Below are 14,869 nucleotides of genomic sequence, written 5' to 3' on the forward strand. Positions count from 1 at the left end.
TGGATCTTTCTCAACAGATCAATAGTAAATGTGTGACAGGCAGCTTGAATTTGAGGATTCTTGTAACATGAATATGATGGTTTCAAATATAGAGACTTACTTTCATGACGCACACTGATGACGTCAACCTATGTGAATGTTCTGGGATTTTATCTTGTTTGAGTAACTGCATTAAAGACACAGGAAAGAGATCAGGCTTTTAAAGCTTTGAAAATAGTCTGTTGGTGAACCATGTTATAATCACTGTTAAATCACCAGTGGATCAAAAAGGCACCCTTACTTTGCTGGTAGCACTTGCTAGTCTGCTCATGCCTGGCATGTTAGCAAAACATCCACAAGAGGACACTGTTTGTCTCTGCAGCAGAAGACAGATATCAGGAAGAACAATGAAAATGTCATAGTGACACAATCTTGTACATTTTCTGCTGCCTGAAAAGTAGTTTAACAATCGAATGACCATCATGTCAAGCTGGCCTCAGCCTTCGTTCAGCTGATGTCCTTGTACAATGCTGCAGCAGTGAAAGAGTTAAGGATGGAGAGTTGTGCACTGCAGGGTGGTGGATGTGATATCATACACTCTATAGCCACAACAGGAGCACAGCATGACTTGGATGTTTCTCTGAGGGAACTTGTGCAGTTTATATACTCTTCAGAGACGAGCGAGGCTGGGGAGGTGAGTGAACTTGTTTGATGTATTAGAGAATTCTTGGTGTATACTGTTATATTGTTTCAGAGATGCAACTGGTTTAAGTGACTCATATTCAAACCAATTCAACCAGACCCTTAAAAAACCAATCCAGACTTATCTGACAGGCGTGAGAGAGTAGCTGAAGGAGGACGTTTTGCACTCATGTGTGACTATTTTATCGCTCCCTCTCTCAAGGCCCCGGGCTGATGGGAAAGATGAGCAGAGGAGACTCACCTCTTAAAAAGCAGCATTCAGGTCCTTGCTTGGGAAAGAGTGAGCTTTTTTTCTCCCTCCCTACTCCCTTTCCATATTTTCAATAGCCCTCTCAAATGTTGTTGACCTCTCTCTGAGATATGACTTTGACAGGGAGAGCCATATTGGGGGCTCAGCCAGTAAAAGCTGTGAGGTGTGTGATATCAGGCTAAAGACAGCAGGATGTAGTGAGCTGGCTCTGGAATATAACTGAGTGCTGGAGTAAGTGCCTTAGGACGCTTTCAGTGGGTTTCAAACAGTGAATGGGAAATAACCGATTATGATCTTGTTCTCAAAATTAACTGTAAAGATGATAAACGGTCAACTCCCATTTTTCCCCACATTAAAAGTACATTTAAGAAGGCGTACACATCTACATCAGTACAGTCCAGAGTGAGCACCATTAAGATTCTCTGCACATTAGTCTCTAATGGCGCTTTCTGGAGAGATACAGCAGCCATCTAATCTGTTGTTTCCTACAAAAGGCAGTCGGATCAATAAGAAATAGGCTCCAGTGATGCTCAGTGAAATATTCATGCTTGGTATCATTTTTCTGTGTTTTTGGATTGCTGAGTTGGGGGTTCCTTATTATGTTAAAATAAATGGAAGAAAAAAAATCATTTAGGGATTTTCTCTGGGGGGTTATGGTAGGCCCCTTGAATTGCTCTAAAGTAAAAACTTTGGAGTCAATATCATGGCCATCAAATGATTCATTTCTTAGAAGTTAATTGTGCAATAATCTACATGGAGGAAGTAAACAATTACGTTTGTTTAAAACTATAAAATAAAAATGAATGACTTGTACTTTACCTCTCTGGGGAATTAAAACACTTCAAGATGTAGCGGGTGTATTCTCTCTAGACTCTCCAATTTGCCTCTTTCTTCTGGAACCTATGTATCACATGAAGTTATGTATGTGAGCAGAGAGTTTTCTTTAAGAGCAAACGTGGTAGGAGCGGCACACAGTTATCACTGTGAGCGTTGCATAAACAATAAGTAATCATATATATGATCCAATGCACCACATCCACAAGGTTAGTTGTTCCCATATATTTGTGCGAGTAACTATGATGAAGAACTTGAATAAAAACAGTCGTCATAACATTCTGCAGATTCTTCAGATAAAAAAAAAACACATTTGGGTCAACAAATTCATCGTTTCAGGGAAATTGCTGAAAAGTAACATCAGTCAATGGCAAGCACTCATTTTATTTCATTTTATTTTGTCCACCCAGCACCCACTGGTCCAGGGCCACTGTGAGAGCAGGTAAGCAGAGTTACTATTATTATTTGATATGCTGGTTAAACAGCACCAAAACCATATTCTGTACCTGTAGTTATGATTATCTTACATAATTAGTGACTGCTAGAAGCGTGTTCTCACCATTGAGATTAAGGTTCAGCCTGTTTGCTTGGTTTTAAATATCAGTGACAGATATATACAAATGCATCATGCTGCCTTTTAGTCATACAGAAAAATTGGTCAGTCAGAATTCTGCGTAGGGATCTGAGAGTGTCTTACTTCTCCAGGAAAAACATCTTGATTGTGTGCGTGTGTGTGCGTGTAAACACAGATATAAATATTACTAATTAGTGAAACGCTTGAATTGTTGCCAGACTCCCCTGCCTGCTTGTGGTATTAAATAATATGATCTGAGCAGCTTTCAGACTTTCAGACTGAAAAGGCATCTATCTGGTTGTGATTCTGTTTAGCCACAAAATCAGTGTCAGGAGTCTCTCTTCCTCACTCCCTCTCCATGCTTGCACTCAATGTGAGTGCAAGAGTAAGCCACAAAGTGCTTGAGTGTTTGTGTCTGAGAGGGACACACAGACAGACACAGATATAAATACTAGACAGCATACTATAGGCCTGCTTGTGAGTGTGGCCTTGTCTTTGTTGACAGTCAGTTTTGACATATTGTCAGGATTAGAAGCTCTGTCAACATGATGACACTGCCCCCCTGAAAATAGAGAGATAGGCAGTCTGAGAAACAACACTGTAGGTGTGTGTCACCCTCAAATCATAGCCTGCCTGAGACTGACCAAACATTCAGACAGAAGTTAGCAATGAACCTTACAACTACCCCGGATATGAGCAGCACCGAAGGTAAGAGCAGAACTGATGAGAGGCATTGATATAACAATAATCGTCAAAATGTCTGTGGAATCATGTTACTTATAGGCTATTTTCTACTTCACTGTTTCAAACAGACAACTCAAAGGAGTCTGAGAGGCTCAGCATCAATGTTAGTCCACTGTAGGTTTCTCTGACCTAAATATTCATGGCAGGGTGTAATGAATAAAACAAAAAGAAATAAAATAAAACAAATAGAACAAAGTCATAAAATCAATTAGCTACACTTCCAAAAGACAATGAAGAAAATTATTTTGCTACACCAAGGCTAATCTACAGATTCTGACGATTGAGCTCATTAATGTATCTTCTTTGTTTTAACTTGTATATTAAAGTCCATGTTACAGATCTCACATAGCGTCTCTACTCCCTACTCGGGCTGTAAACAGTGCAGGGCACATCAAAACAAGATAAAACGTGATAGAAATAACTTTTCTGCAAACCGTTCCTTTACAACGGAGGCCTCGTAAAGTTGGCAAGTGTTGCTTTAAGTCATCAAAGTCAGATAAAAGTTGATTAGATTCACCAGAGCTAACGTTATCTGTGGACTGACTTTAAGAATTTGTGAGACTTTATATCCTCATGTTTTTTTTTTTTGAATGATTAGTGTACTTTTTTTTATTTAGGCTATTGTTATTTTCGTAGTAAAATGTATTAAGGATTTACAACAAGAGTGTCTCCTCTCTTTATTATGATGTTTTTAGTTATTAGCCTTTTCCTGTCCAGTTTTGTATAGGCTGTATAGGCTACAGGTAAAAACCATATCCATCCTTTAATGTGCGTTTATTTGTGTGGATGAAACAGTAGTTTACGAAGAAGACGTGAATGTTTTTGTGTCAGAGATTAAATCACTGGTGGCATTAGACTAAATAATTAATAAGGCCATTATTTCAGATCAATACCGCTTTAAGAGCCTCAATACCGCTTTAAGAGCCTTTAAGCAGTGATACACACACAGCTGATGTCAGGATAGTGTTGTGTGTCTGGAATGATAATATTCCTTGAAGCATCCTGGCAGGGTTTAAAAGTGGCTAAAACTGTATCACATTATGCATCATGGCCTTTCTCTGTTATTGCTGTAGTACCCTGATAAGCAGACTCTTTACTTCTACAGATATGAACATGACACTGTCAGTTCAGCCAGGTTATCTACCCGCAGACACAAACATAGCTCCTGTACTTTAACAAGGAGAGTGACTGTAAACAGATGTAGCACATCCAGATTTAATCTGTTCTAAAAAGATTGTGTTTCTAAATCAGTTTGAAAGAATGTTCACCTCTAAAGGTGTCATGAATACAGATAAAAATACAGTGGTAAATAAATAACACACATTATAGTTTTCATGTTAGTGTCTATGGCACTGCTGGCATAAGCTGATAATAATACAACTTTTGGTTTTAGAACTCATTTGTTAAAGAGAGAAGTATAGCAAATAATGTAAAAAGAAATGCAGTAAACAGGAAATGATGATGAAATAAAAGATAAATATGGACGTTAACAAAGCCAATGTTTTAAATACGGATATACACAGTAAGATGGGTTGTGAAGGGATGCTAACTGGTTTAGACTGACGTAACATGGTTACATTACAATGCAACCCTAAAAATCTCAAGTTTGTGACAACACATATAAACGTGATCTTGCAAGACAAGAGCAACTAAAGCATTTGAACATATTGTTGAGCCAAAGGGAACACTTCACACAGTGCTCTGCGGGCGGTGATACTGTGCAGCTGTTCTTGAATGTCCCAAAACCAACCCTCACACACAGGGCCGCCCCTGGCCAAATTGGGGCCCTACGCAGAATTTTATTTTGCGTAGGGTACAAAATGACTGTATCACGAAATGCCATTTAGGTTTACAACCTTTATTAGTAGGAACAAATCAAATGAGCAGCCTCTATCAACAATGGAACAAGTCTTTTACAGATGCACACGTCTGCATTTGATGCAAAGTCATCAATGAGGTCATCATATGACAGCTGCTGTGCCTTAAAAGGCCCTCGGCGCACAAATTCAACCCGATCGACATCTGATAGGTGTGCTGGCCACAGAGCAGGATCAACTGGTTGTGCACTTGGAGTAGTGATAGTAGCATCTGTAGCTGAAGAGATGTTGCTTGATGGCCCTGGTGACGTGCTGGGTGCTGCTGCATTTGTACCTACAATTCTACAATTCACTTAGCAGACGCTTTTATCCAAAGCGACGTACATCAGAGAGTAAGAACAACACAAGCAAGGATCTAGAAAAAAGGGAACAATGTCAGTAAGAGCAAACGATCAGCTTTGAGTCTGATTGGACACACAGGTGCTGACAGGAAGTGACCAGAGGCAAAGCACAACATTGACGGCAGTTCTTGAGAGCTCATCATCATCAATGATATCAGTGATATCGAAACCATCATCATTAAGTGACAAACCTGTTGACATGGTGCTTGATGGCCCTTGTGACGTACTGGGCGCTGGCTCCGTGTCACCCTTAGTAACAAACTTCAGCATTGACCCCATTATGACAAGAAATCCATCTTACAAGCAGATTATTAAGATTTGTTTTGGTCTTAATGGTAAATTACACAATGAAATTAATGTAAATACAAGCCTCACAAAGATTAAAATGCAATTAATGCAAATACGACTACAACTAATGATAATATTCATTATGATTTGATGACATTTCTATATTTAAATATTTTTATATACTTATTTTTATACTTAGGTTCTATATTCCTACACTGCTGTTTGCTGCTGCAACGCTTTACATTTCTCCATTGTGGGTCAAATAAAATATTACCTTAATTTATCTTATTTTATCTAATCTTATATGTCTGTTATGAATTAAATTCACCAAGAGATGGCAACATTTTACCTCCATTAATATAGCCCAAAACTTCTATTGATAGCATAGATTGATAGGCTACAAACCTGAGCCAACATGCGACCACCAACTGGTCAATTAACCACTCCTTTTTCAACAGAGGTGAATGTATATGCAGTTAACAAGACATTCAATAAATGATAATCAGGGCCGCTGGAAAATTTAATCTCCAGTCCACATCTAGACAGAATGATCCTCTCTTCTGTCTCATAATAATAATAACTTTATTTATATAAATGATTAGCAGGCTAGCAGCTGGGGTGTTTATGCCACAAAGTTTTTCTTTTTTATTTCAACAACATACCTTCAAGTGAAGCTCGAGCCTCCTCTTGTTTTGACTTTCTCTTTCTTTTGCTTTTGTTTGGAGGCCAACTGCCTGTCGGCGCATCTGACCGCTGATTGGTCCGCGGTGTCACATTACTCGTCTCTTTTTTTTCCTCTCCTGCCTCGGGCTTGACTTCGTGCTCTACGCGCGCCTCACGGCAGCGATGCGCATCCTTTGCGCATTTGCAGAGAATGCGTCCCCTTGCGCAAAATGGGGCCCCACACACATCTGCTCACTGTTTACCAAACAGCACAAACTGGCCAAAACAAGCAGAGTTCTCATAAGAAGGAGCCTCTCTCTATGCTTTGATTACATTCACTGCCACCAGCCCTATTTCTTCTACCTTCCTGCAGACATGCCTCGGCAATTCCCAAAAGTTACTCTGAGTGAGAAGGAGAAGGAGACACAGCTTCGAGCAGAGAAAGTATATGCATCAGCGCTTAAAGAAGAAGACAACAAGGATGCCTTGTCGATGTTCACAGTGCCAGAGGACTGCCCGATCGGCCTCCAACAAGCAAAGGATCATGAACTGCTTAAGGAGCTGGCAGAGCAGCAGTCAGAGGAGAGCACCAAGAGGTATGCCCCCCTCAAGAACTTTAAAATGATTGTTTTGGGACTTGCGGGAAAGGTATGTGTGCATACACTAATCTTATTGCAAATCTTGCAGAAGGAAAAGTTTGAAGATGATTCGATCGCAGTCAATGTACCTGCAGATCCCAGTGAATACAGACTGGACGCGGTCAGTGACACCATTTATGTCCCCCAGCTCCACCTGCTCCTCATTGCCAGAAAACTGTCCTGATTACCAGAGGGTCACAATCAGTGGTGATTACTGTGCTGGAGTAAGTACAACGGACTAATTACAACAAGAATGCAACAGACTGATCTGATCACGGCCTGATGGTGGGCCGCTGGACATCATTTATAATAAACAAATAAAATCATTTTTTTATTTGTTTTTGCACTTTAGTGTTGATCACAAATCATATATAAATGCATGTGAATGTATTTCTTGTATTATGGTTCTAATATAAACAATTGTGTACACAAGGTAACATGTGCTTATTGACTATTGCAAAATCAAAACCTGAAACTATTTGTTGTAACTGACTTGTTGTGGCCCACCAACAGTACCTCGAGGACCCAATAGGGGGCTGCAAAGCACACTTTATTACTGAACTAAAGCCTGACCATCATGGGCAGAGAAAATGAATTATTTCAGAGCTTTGCCTTTTGTGTGTTTTACTGTACCAGTTGTATAATTTTCATTTTAAAAGAATATTGTTTTAATGTCATGTCCATTCTCCATTCAGATCACAGTGGAGGACTATGAGCAGGCAGCCAAAAGTCTGTTTAAAGCTCTACTTATTCGGGAGAAATACTCAAAGCTAGCCTATCACAGATTCTGCAGAACGACGGCTCAGTTCCTGCGCAGTGCCGTGAACACGAGATGGAGCGAAGATGATGAAGTTATGCCAGGTTTGCATTGTACTGTTATAAGAGCTGCACACTCTTTGGGTTTATTCTGGTTCATAAGGTAGTAACAGAACACTGTTTTGTCCTAAAGATATGTGCCCTCATCCAAAACATGGAGAGGATCCCTACAGCATGGAGAACATCCCTGAGAACCTGAACTACGAGCTGAAGATGAAGGACGGGATAGTGTGCGTGTATGACAGTGTTGAGGCTCTGGAAGAAAACAAACCACATGACCTTCCTTACCCAGACTTGGAGACCTTTGCTATAGACCTTAGTCACGTGCTGTCAATGATCGCAGACGGACCCACGTAAGTTGCCAAAACAAAAGAGCACTACACAGATATGATGGTTGAATAAACAATGCTTCCCTGTCAATCCAGTTCATGCCTATTACGTGGCACCTAATTACACATGTTAAAACTGAGGTCCACTCTGATTCTTCAGGAAGACCTACTGTCATAGACGACTAAACTTCTTAAGTTCAAAGTTCTACCTCCATGAGATGCTAAATGAGATGGCTGAGCTAAAGGAGCTGAAGAGTGTGCCTCACAGAGATTTCTACAATGTTAGAAAGGTCAGATATCAAAAATGGTGCCTATTTAAAGCCCTTTAATATCATTTTTTATTTTAATTTTTTCTCCATTAAGTTGAATACTTTTTCACAAAATAAAGATATAGAAAAACTAGGTGTGTGTGTTTTAACACTCAGTTGTCTAGTCTATGTTACATAGACATGGTTTCTTCCCCTCAGGTGGACACACACATTCATGCAGCAGCCTGCATGTCTCAGAAACACCTGCTGACCTTCATCCAGAAAACATACGAGACCGATTCTGACCGCGTGGTGTTGGAAAAGGTGGGACAAAAGATGACCCTGCAGCAGGTTTTCCACAGCATCAATAAGGATCCCTATGACCTCACCGTGGACTCTCTGGATGTGCATGCTGTAAGTACAGTAGAAAATGCCACCACATTTAATCAGTGTTTTTAAAAAAGAGTTTTTTCAGAACTGAGATTATATAAAAATGTAATAAAATACTCTGTTACTGTTGCTGTCTCTGCCCCTTAACATCAATTCATTTCACTGTCAGTGCAGGTAAATAGCATTTCGATCAGTTTTATTTCTTTTTACTGACCATTCTGTGATTAATCTCTACAGGGGAGACAAACCTTCCACCGGTTTGATAAATTTAATTCCAAGTATAACCCAGTGGGAGCGAGTGAACTTCGAGAGATCTTCCTGAAGACAGATAACCTCATCAATGGAGAGTACTTTGCCAGCATCATAAAGGTAGAGTACTAGGTAATCTCACATTTGAAGTCAGAGCTGATGCAGGGACAGTTTACCACATTCTTCTTCTTCCATTTACAGGAAGTTTCCCATGACCTGGAGGAGAGTAAGTATCAGCATGCAGAGCCACGTCTCTCCATCTATGGGCGCTCTCCTGAGGAATGGGACAGTCTGTCTAAGTGGTTTATTCATCAGAAAGTCCACTCACCAAATATGAGGTGGATTATCCAAGTGCCCAGAATATAGTGAGTCTGACTAACTAAACAACTATTCACTTTTTTATTTTCCAGAATCATACATCTCAGAATTTTTGTTTGAATCTAATTTTTTTTATGGGTTTCAGTGATATTTTCAAGTCCAAGAAGCTGGTTCATAATTTTGCCAAGATGCTGGAGAACATTTTCCTCCCTCTGTTTGAGGCAACGGTCAATCCCCAGAAACACAAAGAACTCCATGTCTTCCTAAAATATGTAAGATTGAGTATTTTAGGTTTCATCTTACGTAAAGGCTTTATATGTGATTTTTTTGATCCAGATGTCGCCCTTGAGCACCAACATGAAACCAAAACAACTCTCACTGCATTGTTGTGTTAGCATGCTAATGCTAGCGATCTTTATTATGTGCGTATCTTCACACTGCATGTAAATTTACCTGAAATGAGCGTGATCTAAAAACGCTTACGTGGCATTAAATTAAGCAGTACAGTATGTTATTCTTCTTTTCTCTAGTCCCTCAATTAAACAACTTTTATACGTGAGGGGATGAGCCAGCCGGCCGTCCGGGCGATGTGAACAAACTGAAGATAAGACTCGGAAAACTCGGAAAACATCACAGACAGCGGGACTCGGGTGTTACACCTATTGTAGACAGTCATGACTCACAGAGTTATTTTCAGAGGATATACTTGATTTCTATTATATTTAAGTGTGAAAAATTGCATATAAAGCCTTTAAACAAAACATAACCATTTGGAGTAAAATTATATAACTAGTGTGCTTATTAACCTTGTAGTTCATGCAAAAAATAGTTCTTCCATCACAGTGGTAAATAATGCTTGTGTGTGCAGGTGTCAGGTTTTGACAGTGTGGACGACGAGTCCAAACACAGCGATCACATGTTCTCCTTCAGGAGCCCAAAGCCAGAGCAGTGGACTGCAGATGAGAACCCTCCATACAGTTACTACATCTTCCACATGTATGCAAACATCATGGTCCTCAACAACCTCAGGAAGTAAGACCTGCAGCCTTCCTGATGGGTCACAACATGCACTATTATTAAAGGACATTGCTTTGCTTAAACCTTTCTTGTTCTGAACTCTCACAGCTAATGAGAATACATATTAAATATAAAATATTGACATGTTTACTGACTTCTTCATTCTGTTCTTTCCTATCCTCTTCAGAGAGTGTGGATTGAGCACCTTCCAGTTCCGTCCCCACTGTGGAGAAGCGGGCTCAATCACACATTTAGTCTCTGCCTTCCTGACATCTGACAACATCTCACATGGACTCAACTTGAAAAAGGTACTTCAGACTTGCTAAAGCTGCCATGTTTGATCCTTCTTTTAAAATAAAGATAAAGGTTCGGGATTCAGATACTTTCTACAGAATCTAAAGGCGTTTTCACACCGCAGGAACTTCCTCATAGCTCTGGGAACTGTTAAAACTCTCCTCCTTCTTTATTCATGCGCAGGAACTATGAACTGTCTCCGGTCATAGAACCCGGAGAGGAACCTTTTTAGCTCCTACTTCAGTGTAGATACCATGGCGGTGTGAATGCAGACAGAAAAAAAGTTCCTATGGTGTGTAGTTATCAGGGAACTTCCTAGTGGAGAGATCCTCTTCAAAAAGTCAGCAGAACTGTTTGGTCCGAAAACACACCAGAGCAGACAAGGAGTAACATAACTGCTGCTTTGCATGCTACAGATCAGTTATTTGATTCTCTCATGCTTTGTTCTTTTTGAAAATACATTACAGCAACCAAAAATGTGAAACTCAGTAAAGGATTAGTTTCTATAATACTTTAACTTTGGGACAATAACTACATTATCAACAATGAAATGACTTTATCAGGGAACAGTTTGAGCTGTAGGTGAGAGAGGAGAGATTGGATGTTTTTAGTTTCTAGATATTTGACAGTATGCTTCAGAAACAGGGGAGAAGGCGTGCTCTGAAGAAAAACAATAGCAATGACTCGCTGATATCGATCTACAACCCAAACTGCAAAGATAATTAGTTTTTTAGTGATTTTGTTCAATAATATAGAAGGGTATTTTTATTTCACAAGTTTCTGGTTGTAAGTTAGGACGTCAGTCAAGGTTTACAAATTATAATATTGGATCAGATTGTGTTCATTATTTGAAACTCAAACAAAATGTTATGTTTTAGTTTTAACAATGTAGTACTTGTAAGTCCCTGTGTGCCACCAGGTGGAGCTGCAGAATAAACACAGCTCACTACAAAGATTACTAGAAGATGACTCACTTATATATTTAGATAGAACGTGACATAAGGAAGCTTGGACATAAAGAAGCAGAACTTTTTTCAACATCTGCATGCTGTATGCATTTGTCTGGCTGTAAAATATGTTTTTTTTTTTTCCATCTTTCTCTCAGAGTCCTGTGCTGCAGTACCTGTACTACCTGGCCCAGGTTCCGATTGCAATGTCACCACTCAGCAACAACAGTCTGTTTCTGGAGTACTCCAAAAATCCTCTCAGAGAGTTCCTACACAAAGGCCTGTGTGTGTCTCTGTCCACAGATGATCCCATGCAATTCCACTACACCAAGGTAAACGCACAGGAAATATACAGGTTAAATACTGTTTCTATGAGGCACTTCATCAGTACATCAGAATCATTCAGAACAATCACACTAAACATACTTATTAATAGAAATGGTCAATTGTTTGTGTGTCCTTGTTCTAGGAACCATTAATGGAAGAGTATGCCATCGCAGCTCAGCTCTGGAAGCTCAGCACCTGTGATGTGTGTGAAATAGCCAGGAACAGCGTGCTGCAAAGCGGACTGTCTCATCAGGTACAGAGAAACTCTCTCCTCTCCTTGTAACTTTTACTCGGCCGTGCTAGGAATGGCAAAAAATCTCCATCCCGTTTGTTCTCATCCGTCTGTATGCTCTGTTGTTTTTTTTAACAGGACAAGAAACACTTCCTCGGTGTAAACTATCTCAAAGACGGACCTGAAGGGAACGATATCTGTCGGACCAATGTGGCACAGATCCGCATGGCCTACAGGCATGAGACGCTGTGTAATGAACTTAGCTTTATAGTGGATGCAGTGAAGTCTGAAGCCATGGGTTCAATCTATGAATAAAGTGGATCGTCTTTTATCAGAATCCAGGCAAGCTGAGATCTCGGTAATCACCGTTAAGCTTCATTTTGAAATGCTATGATGATTATATGATTCATCAACAATGTGAATGTCGTTTTAAGCTGTTAACAAGCTGATAACAGGCAAGTTTCATGGAGTGAAGACCTTGATGACTGCTGTCACTTTCTCACACAAAGATTACTGACTGTATGTGTCAAGTCAGGCTTATTACAGAAACTCTTTATTTATTCACAGCTGTACATTACACTCCATCGGTAAGGAGTCCGTTAAAAAACTTGAGGTTTTCAGTCACTTACATCAGACATATGAACACATGGTTGACAAAGTTATGCACAATGTTAAGTCAGACAGTTCTAATAAGAAATTAATATAGCGTTTCTCCATAAAATAGCTTGTTTTAATGAGGTTTTAGTGAGTTATGGCTACATACGTCCATTTCTTTAGTGATCTGAGAGAATTCTATGTTCGTGATGAAACGTGCCTTTTACAAAAGTATTTTAAATTGAAAAAAACCCCATTGTATTTACACTAAACAAAGCAGCAAATGGTGTCAGTAAAAAAGTATTCCGTCCTTACAAAGATTGTATCGCCAACACTGCCATCTAGTGGCCAAATTGCATCATGTAACTGAAAATATTATTTAAAAAAAAACATGTAATATACAAAAATAAATGTACTTTACCACCCTTATGTTACATTGCTTTCAAGACACAACAAAAGGCACACCTTCTTTCTTAAAATGAATACTCATCACAACTTCTCTGTAGATTGTATCTGTAGAACCTCATATTGGAAGAATGTTTAACTTGTATCGTCGTCCACTTCTATCCTCTCATCTTCCTGAGCAGCTGTCTGTGTTTCCTTTATAACCTTCACACTCGTCCACTCCTCGGTCTCAATGTATTCTTCCGGCTGCTGCTTCACGTCAGTGTGACTGTTCCGCCTTTTTTACAAACACAAAGGACAAATCTTGTTAAGCTTCGATAGTTGAACCAGAGAACAAAAAGGAGAAATATGCTTCAGTATGCATCAATAAAGCACAATATGCATCATTTGTATATTAAACTATCAGATTCTAGACTGTTTTATTTTGAGTTGTTTTCTTATATGGAAATTCACTTACAGTTTTAAGTATGCCAGGATGATTACTGCAATCAGGAAAAGGGCACAAGTTGTGATGATGAGAATAGCCTTTCCTAAAACAAAACATACAATTCATGAAGACTTCAGTCGTACAAAAAAAGGTCACATGAAAAATATTTTTTAATTTGTTGATTATTGATCCTGTTATAAAAAAAACCTCATACCCCCAGAGGAGCCGTGTGCCCTGCCGACAAACAGGACTGGTTTCTCCTCACTTTGAGGTTTCAGGAGTAGAGGAGGAAGAAGGAGGAGAGGTGGAGGAGGACAAAGAGAGCAGGGTCTGTGTGGAGTACCTTAAACTGCTATCAGTTGTTGTATCCCTCAATTGTATGGCTGCATCTTATGGAAGCGATTAGTGATCAGAATTCAAATGATAAAGCTAATTTGAAAATTCAAATGCATTAACAGAGATTCTTTTTAATTTTCAGAATATGAGTGTATTATTTGACTCAAAAATAAAATGATGATTAATTTACCTAATTTTAATTTTAGTTTTCAACTTTAAAAATGCACATTCTTTGACTAAATTAAAATGAGGAAGAAAATAGCATTTGCTTTATCATTTTCAAAAAATGCCCCGCTTAATCTGTATCATAATTCAAATGAAAAAGCTAATTTTAAAATGAAAATACAGTAAAAGAAACATGTTTTAATTTTCAGATTATAGGTGCATTATTTGACCTATATTTAAAATGAATATTCAGTCATCCAGTTTGCATTATACTTTTACTCTCTATGTATGCATATTGTATGACATCATTCAAATGAAAACGAAAAGGTCTTTGGCTTTTCGTTTTCAAACTTGCCGTGCTAAAAAGTGATCATAATTCAAACCAACTCGAAAACGAATTGGCAAAGTGGACGACGCAGGAAAGTGACGTCAGACTCCAGCTCTCAGGCAGGTGAACGTAATATTTACAGTCTATGAGGCGAGCGGGCAGAACGCGCACTACGATGGGTGGCGGGGTGAATCTTTAACGCTGTTACAAGCTCCAAACTAGATGTTGCCCTGATTTTGATTCAGTTTTGGCCTTGTAGTTGATTATTCTTTTAATAACTACAAAACAACCTCTGAAAGGGAGAGAGAGCTCATACAGTCGGTCGAGAGGGAGAGTGTGTGCCATTACGCACAGAGGATGAGAGACACTTTGTGCACAGAGCTGGAGAGATTATTTGAAACAGAAAATTCAATCGATAATCTTTTTTAATGTAATTAAGTTAAGCAGAGAAGAGAGTGATCTATAATCTATAAATAAACTGGTCTTAGGACACGTCTGTGTGAATTTCACAGCGTGCAGATGCTGAGTGACTCTCACGGTCAGAGATAGTGGGCATG

At 39.3% G+C, this 14,869-nt stretch overlaps 1 protein-coding gene and 1 long non-coding RNA gene across 2 annotated transcripts; one reads left to right on the forward strand and one right to left on the reverse strand.

The window, feature by feature from the left end:
- The first annotated feature begins 543 nt into the window (after positions 1 to 543).
- On the forward strand, positions 544 to 13,458 carry ampd3a (adenosine monophosphate deaminase 3a). The gene is made up of 15 exons (XM_061037831.1): positions 544 to 673; positions 6,626 to 6,848; positions 6,940 to 7,114; positions 7,586 to 7,751; positions 7,840 to 8,059; positions 8,196 to 8,325; positions 8,503 to 8,697; positions 8,911 to 9,042; positions 9,124 to 9,287; positions 9,386 to 9,512; positions 10,109 to 10,272; positions 10,445 to 10,565; positions 11,657 to 11,830; positions 11,968 to 12,078; positions 12,196 to 13,458. The coding sequence occupies exons 2-15, from the start codon at positions 6,628 to 6,630 to the stop codon at positions 12,370 to 12,372; spliced, it is 2,277 nt and encodes a 758-aa protein (XP_060893814.1). The 5' UTR covers positions 544 to 673; positions 6,626 to 6,627; the 3' UTR covers positions 12,373 to 13,458.
- LOC132974055 (uncharacterized) lies at positions 12,765 to 13,871 on the reverse strand. Its single transcript, XR_009673093.1, has 3 exons — positions 13,698 to 13,871; positions 13,514 to 13,586; positions 12,765 to 13,333 (listed from the first exon to the last, which is right to left on the reverse strand). It is a non-coding gene; the product is annotated as an uncharacterized LOC132974055 (long non-coding RNA).
- Positions 13,872 to 14,869: the final 998 nt, after the last annotated feature.

This window comes from Labrus mixtus, chromosome 1 (genome assembly GCF_963584025.1).
Source record: "Labrus mixtus chromosome 1, fLabMix1.1, whole genome shotgun sequence".
NCBI lineage: Eukaryota > Metazoa > Chordata > Actinopteri > Labriformes > Labridae > Labrus > Labrus mixtus.

What these genes read in the sequence shown, in the direction of transcription:
- ampd3a (XM_061037831.1), top strand. Translation starts at nt 6,628, where the DNA reads ATGCCTCGGCAATTCCCAAAAGTTACTCTGAGTGAGAAGGAGAAGGAG. An exon ending in ACTTTGCCAGCATCATAAAG is followed by an intron (nt 9,043 to 9,123) that starts GTAGAGTACTAG and finishes TTCCATTTACAG; the next exon opens with GAAGTTTCCCATGACCTGGA. An exon ending in TGCAATTCCACTACACCAAG is followed by an intron (nt 11,831 to 11,967) that starts GTAAACGCACAG and finishes TCCTTGTTCTAG; the next exon opens with GAACCATTAATGGAAGAGTA.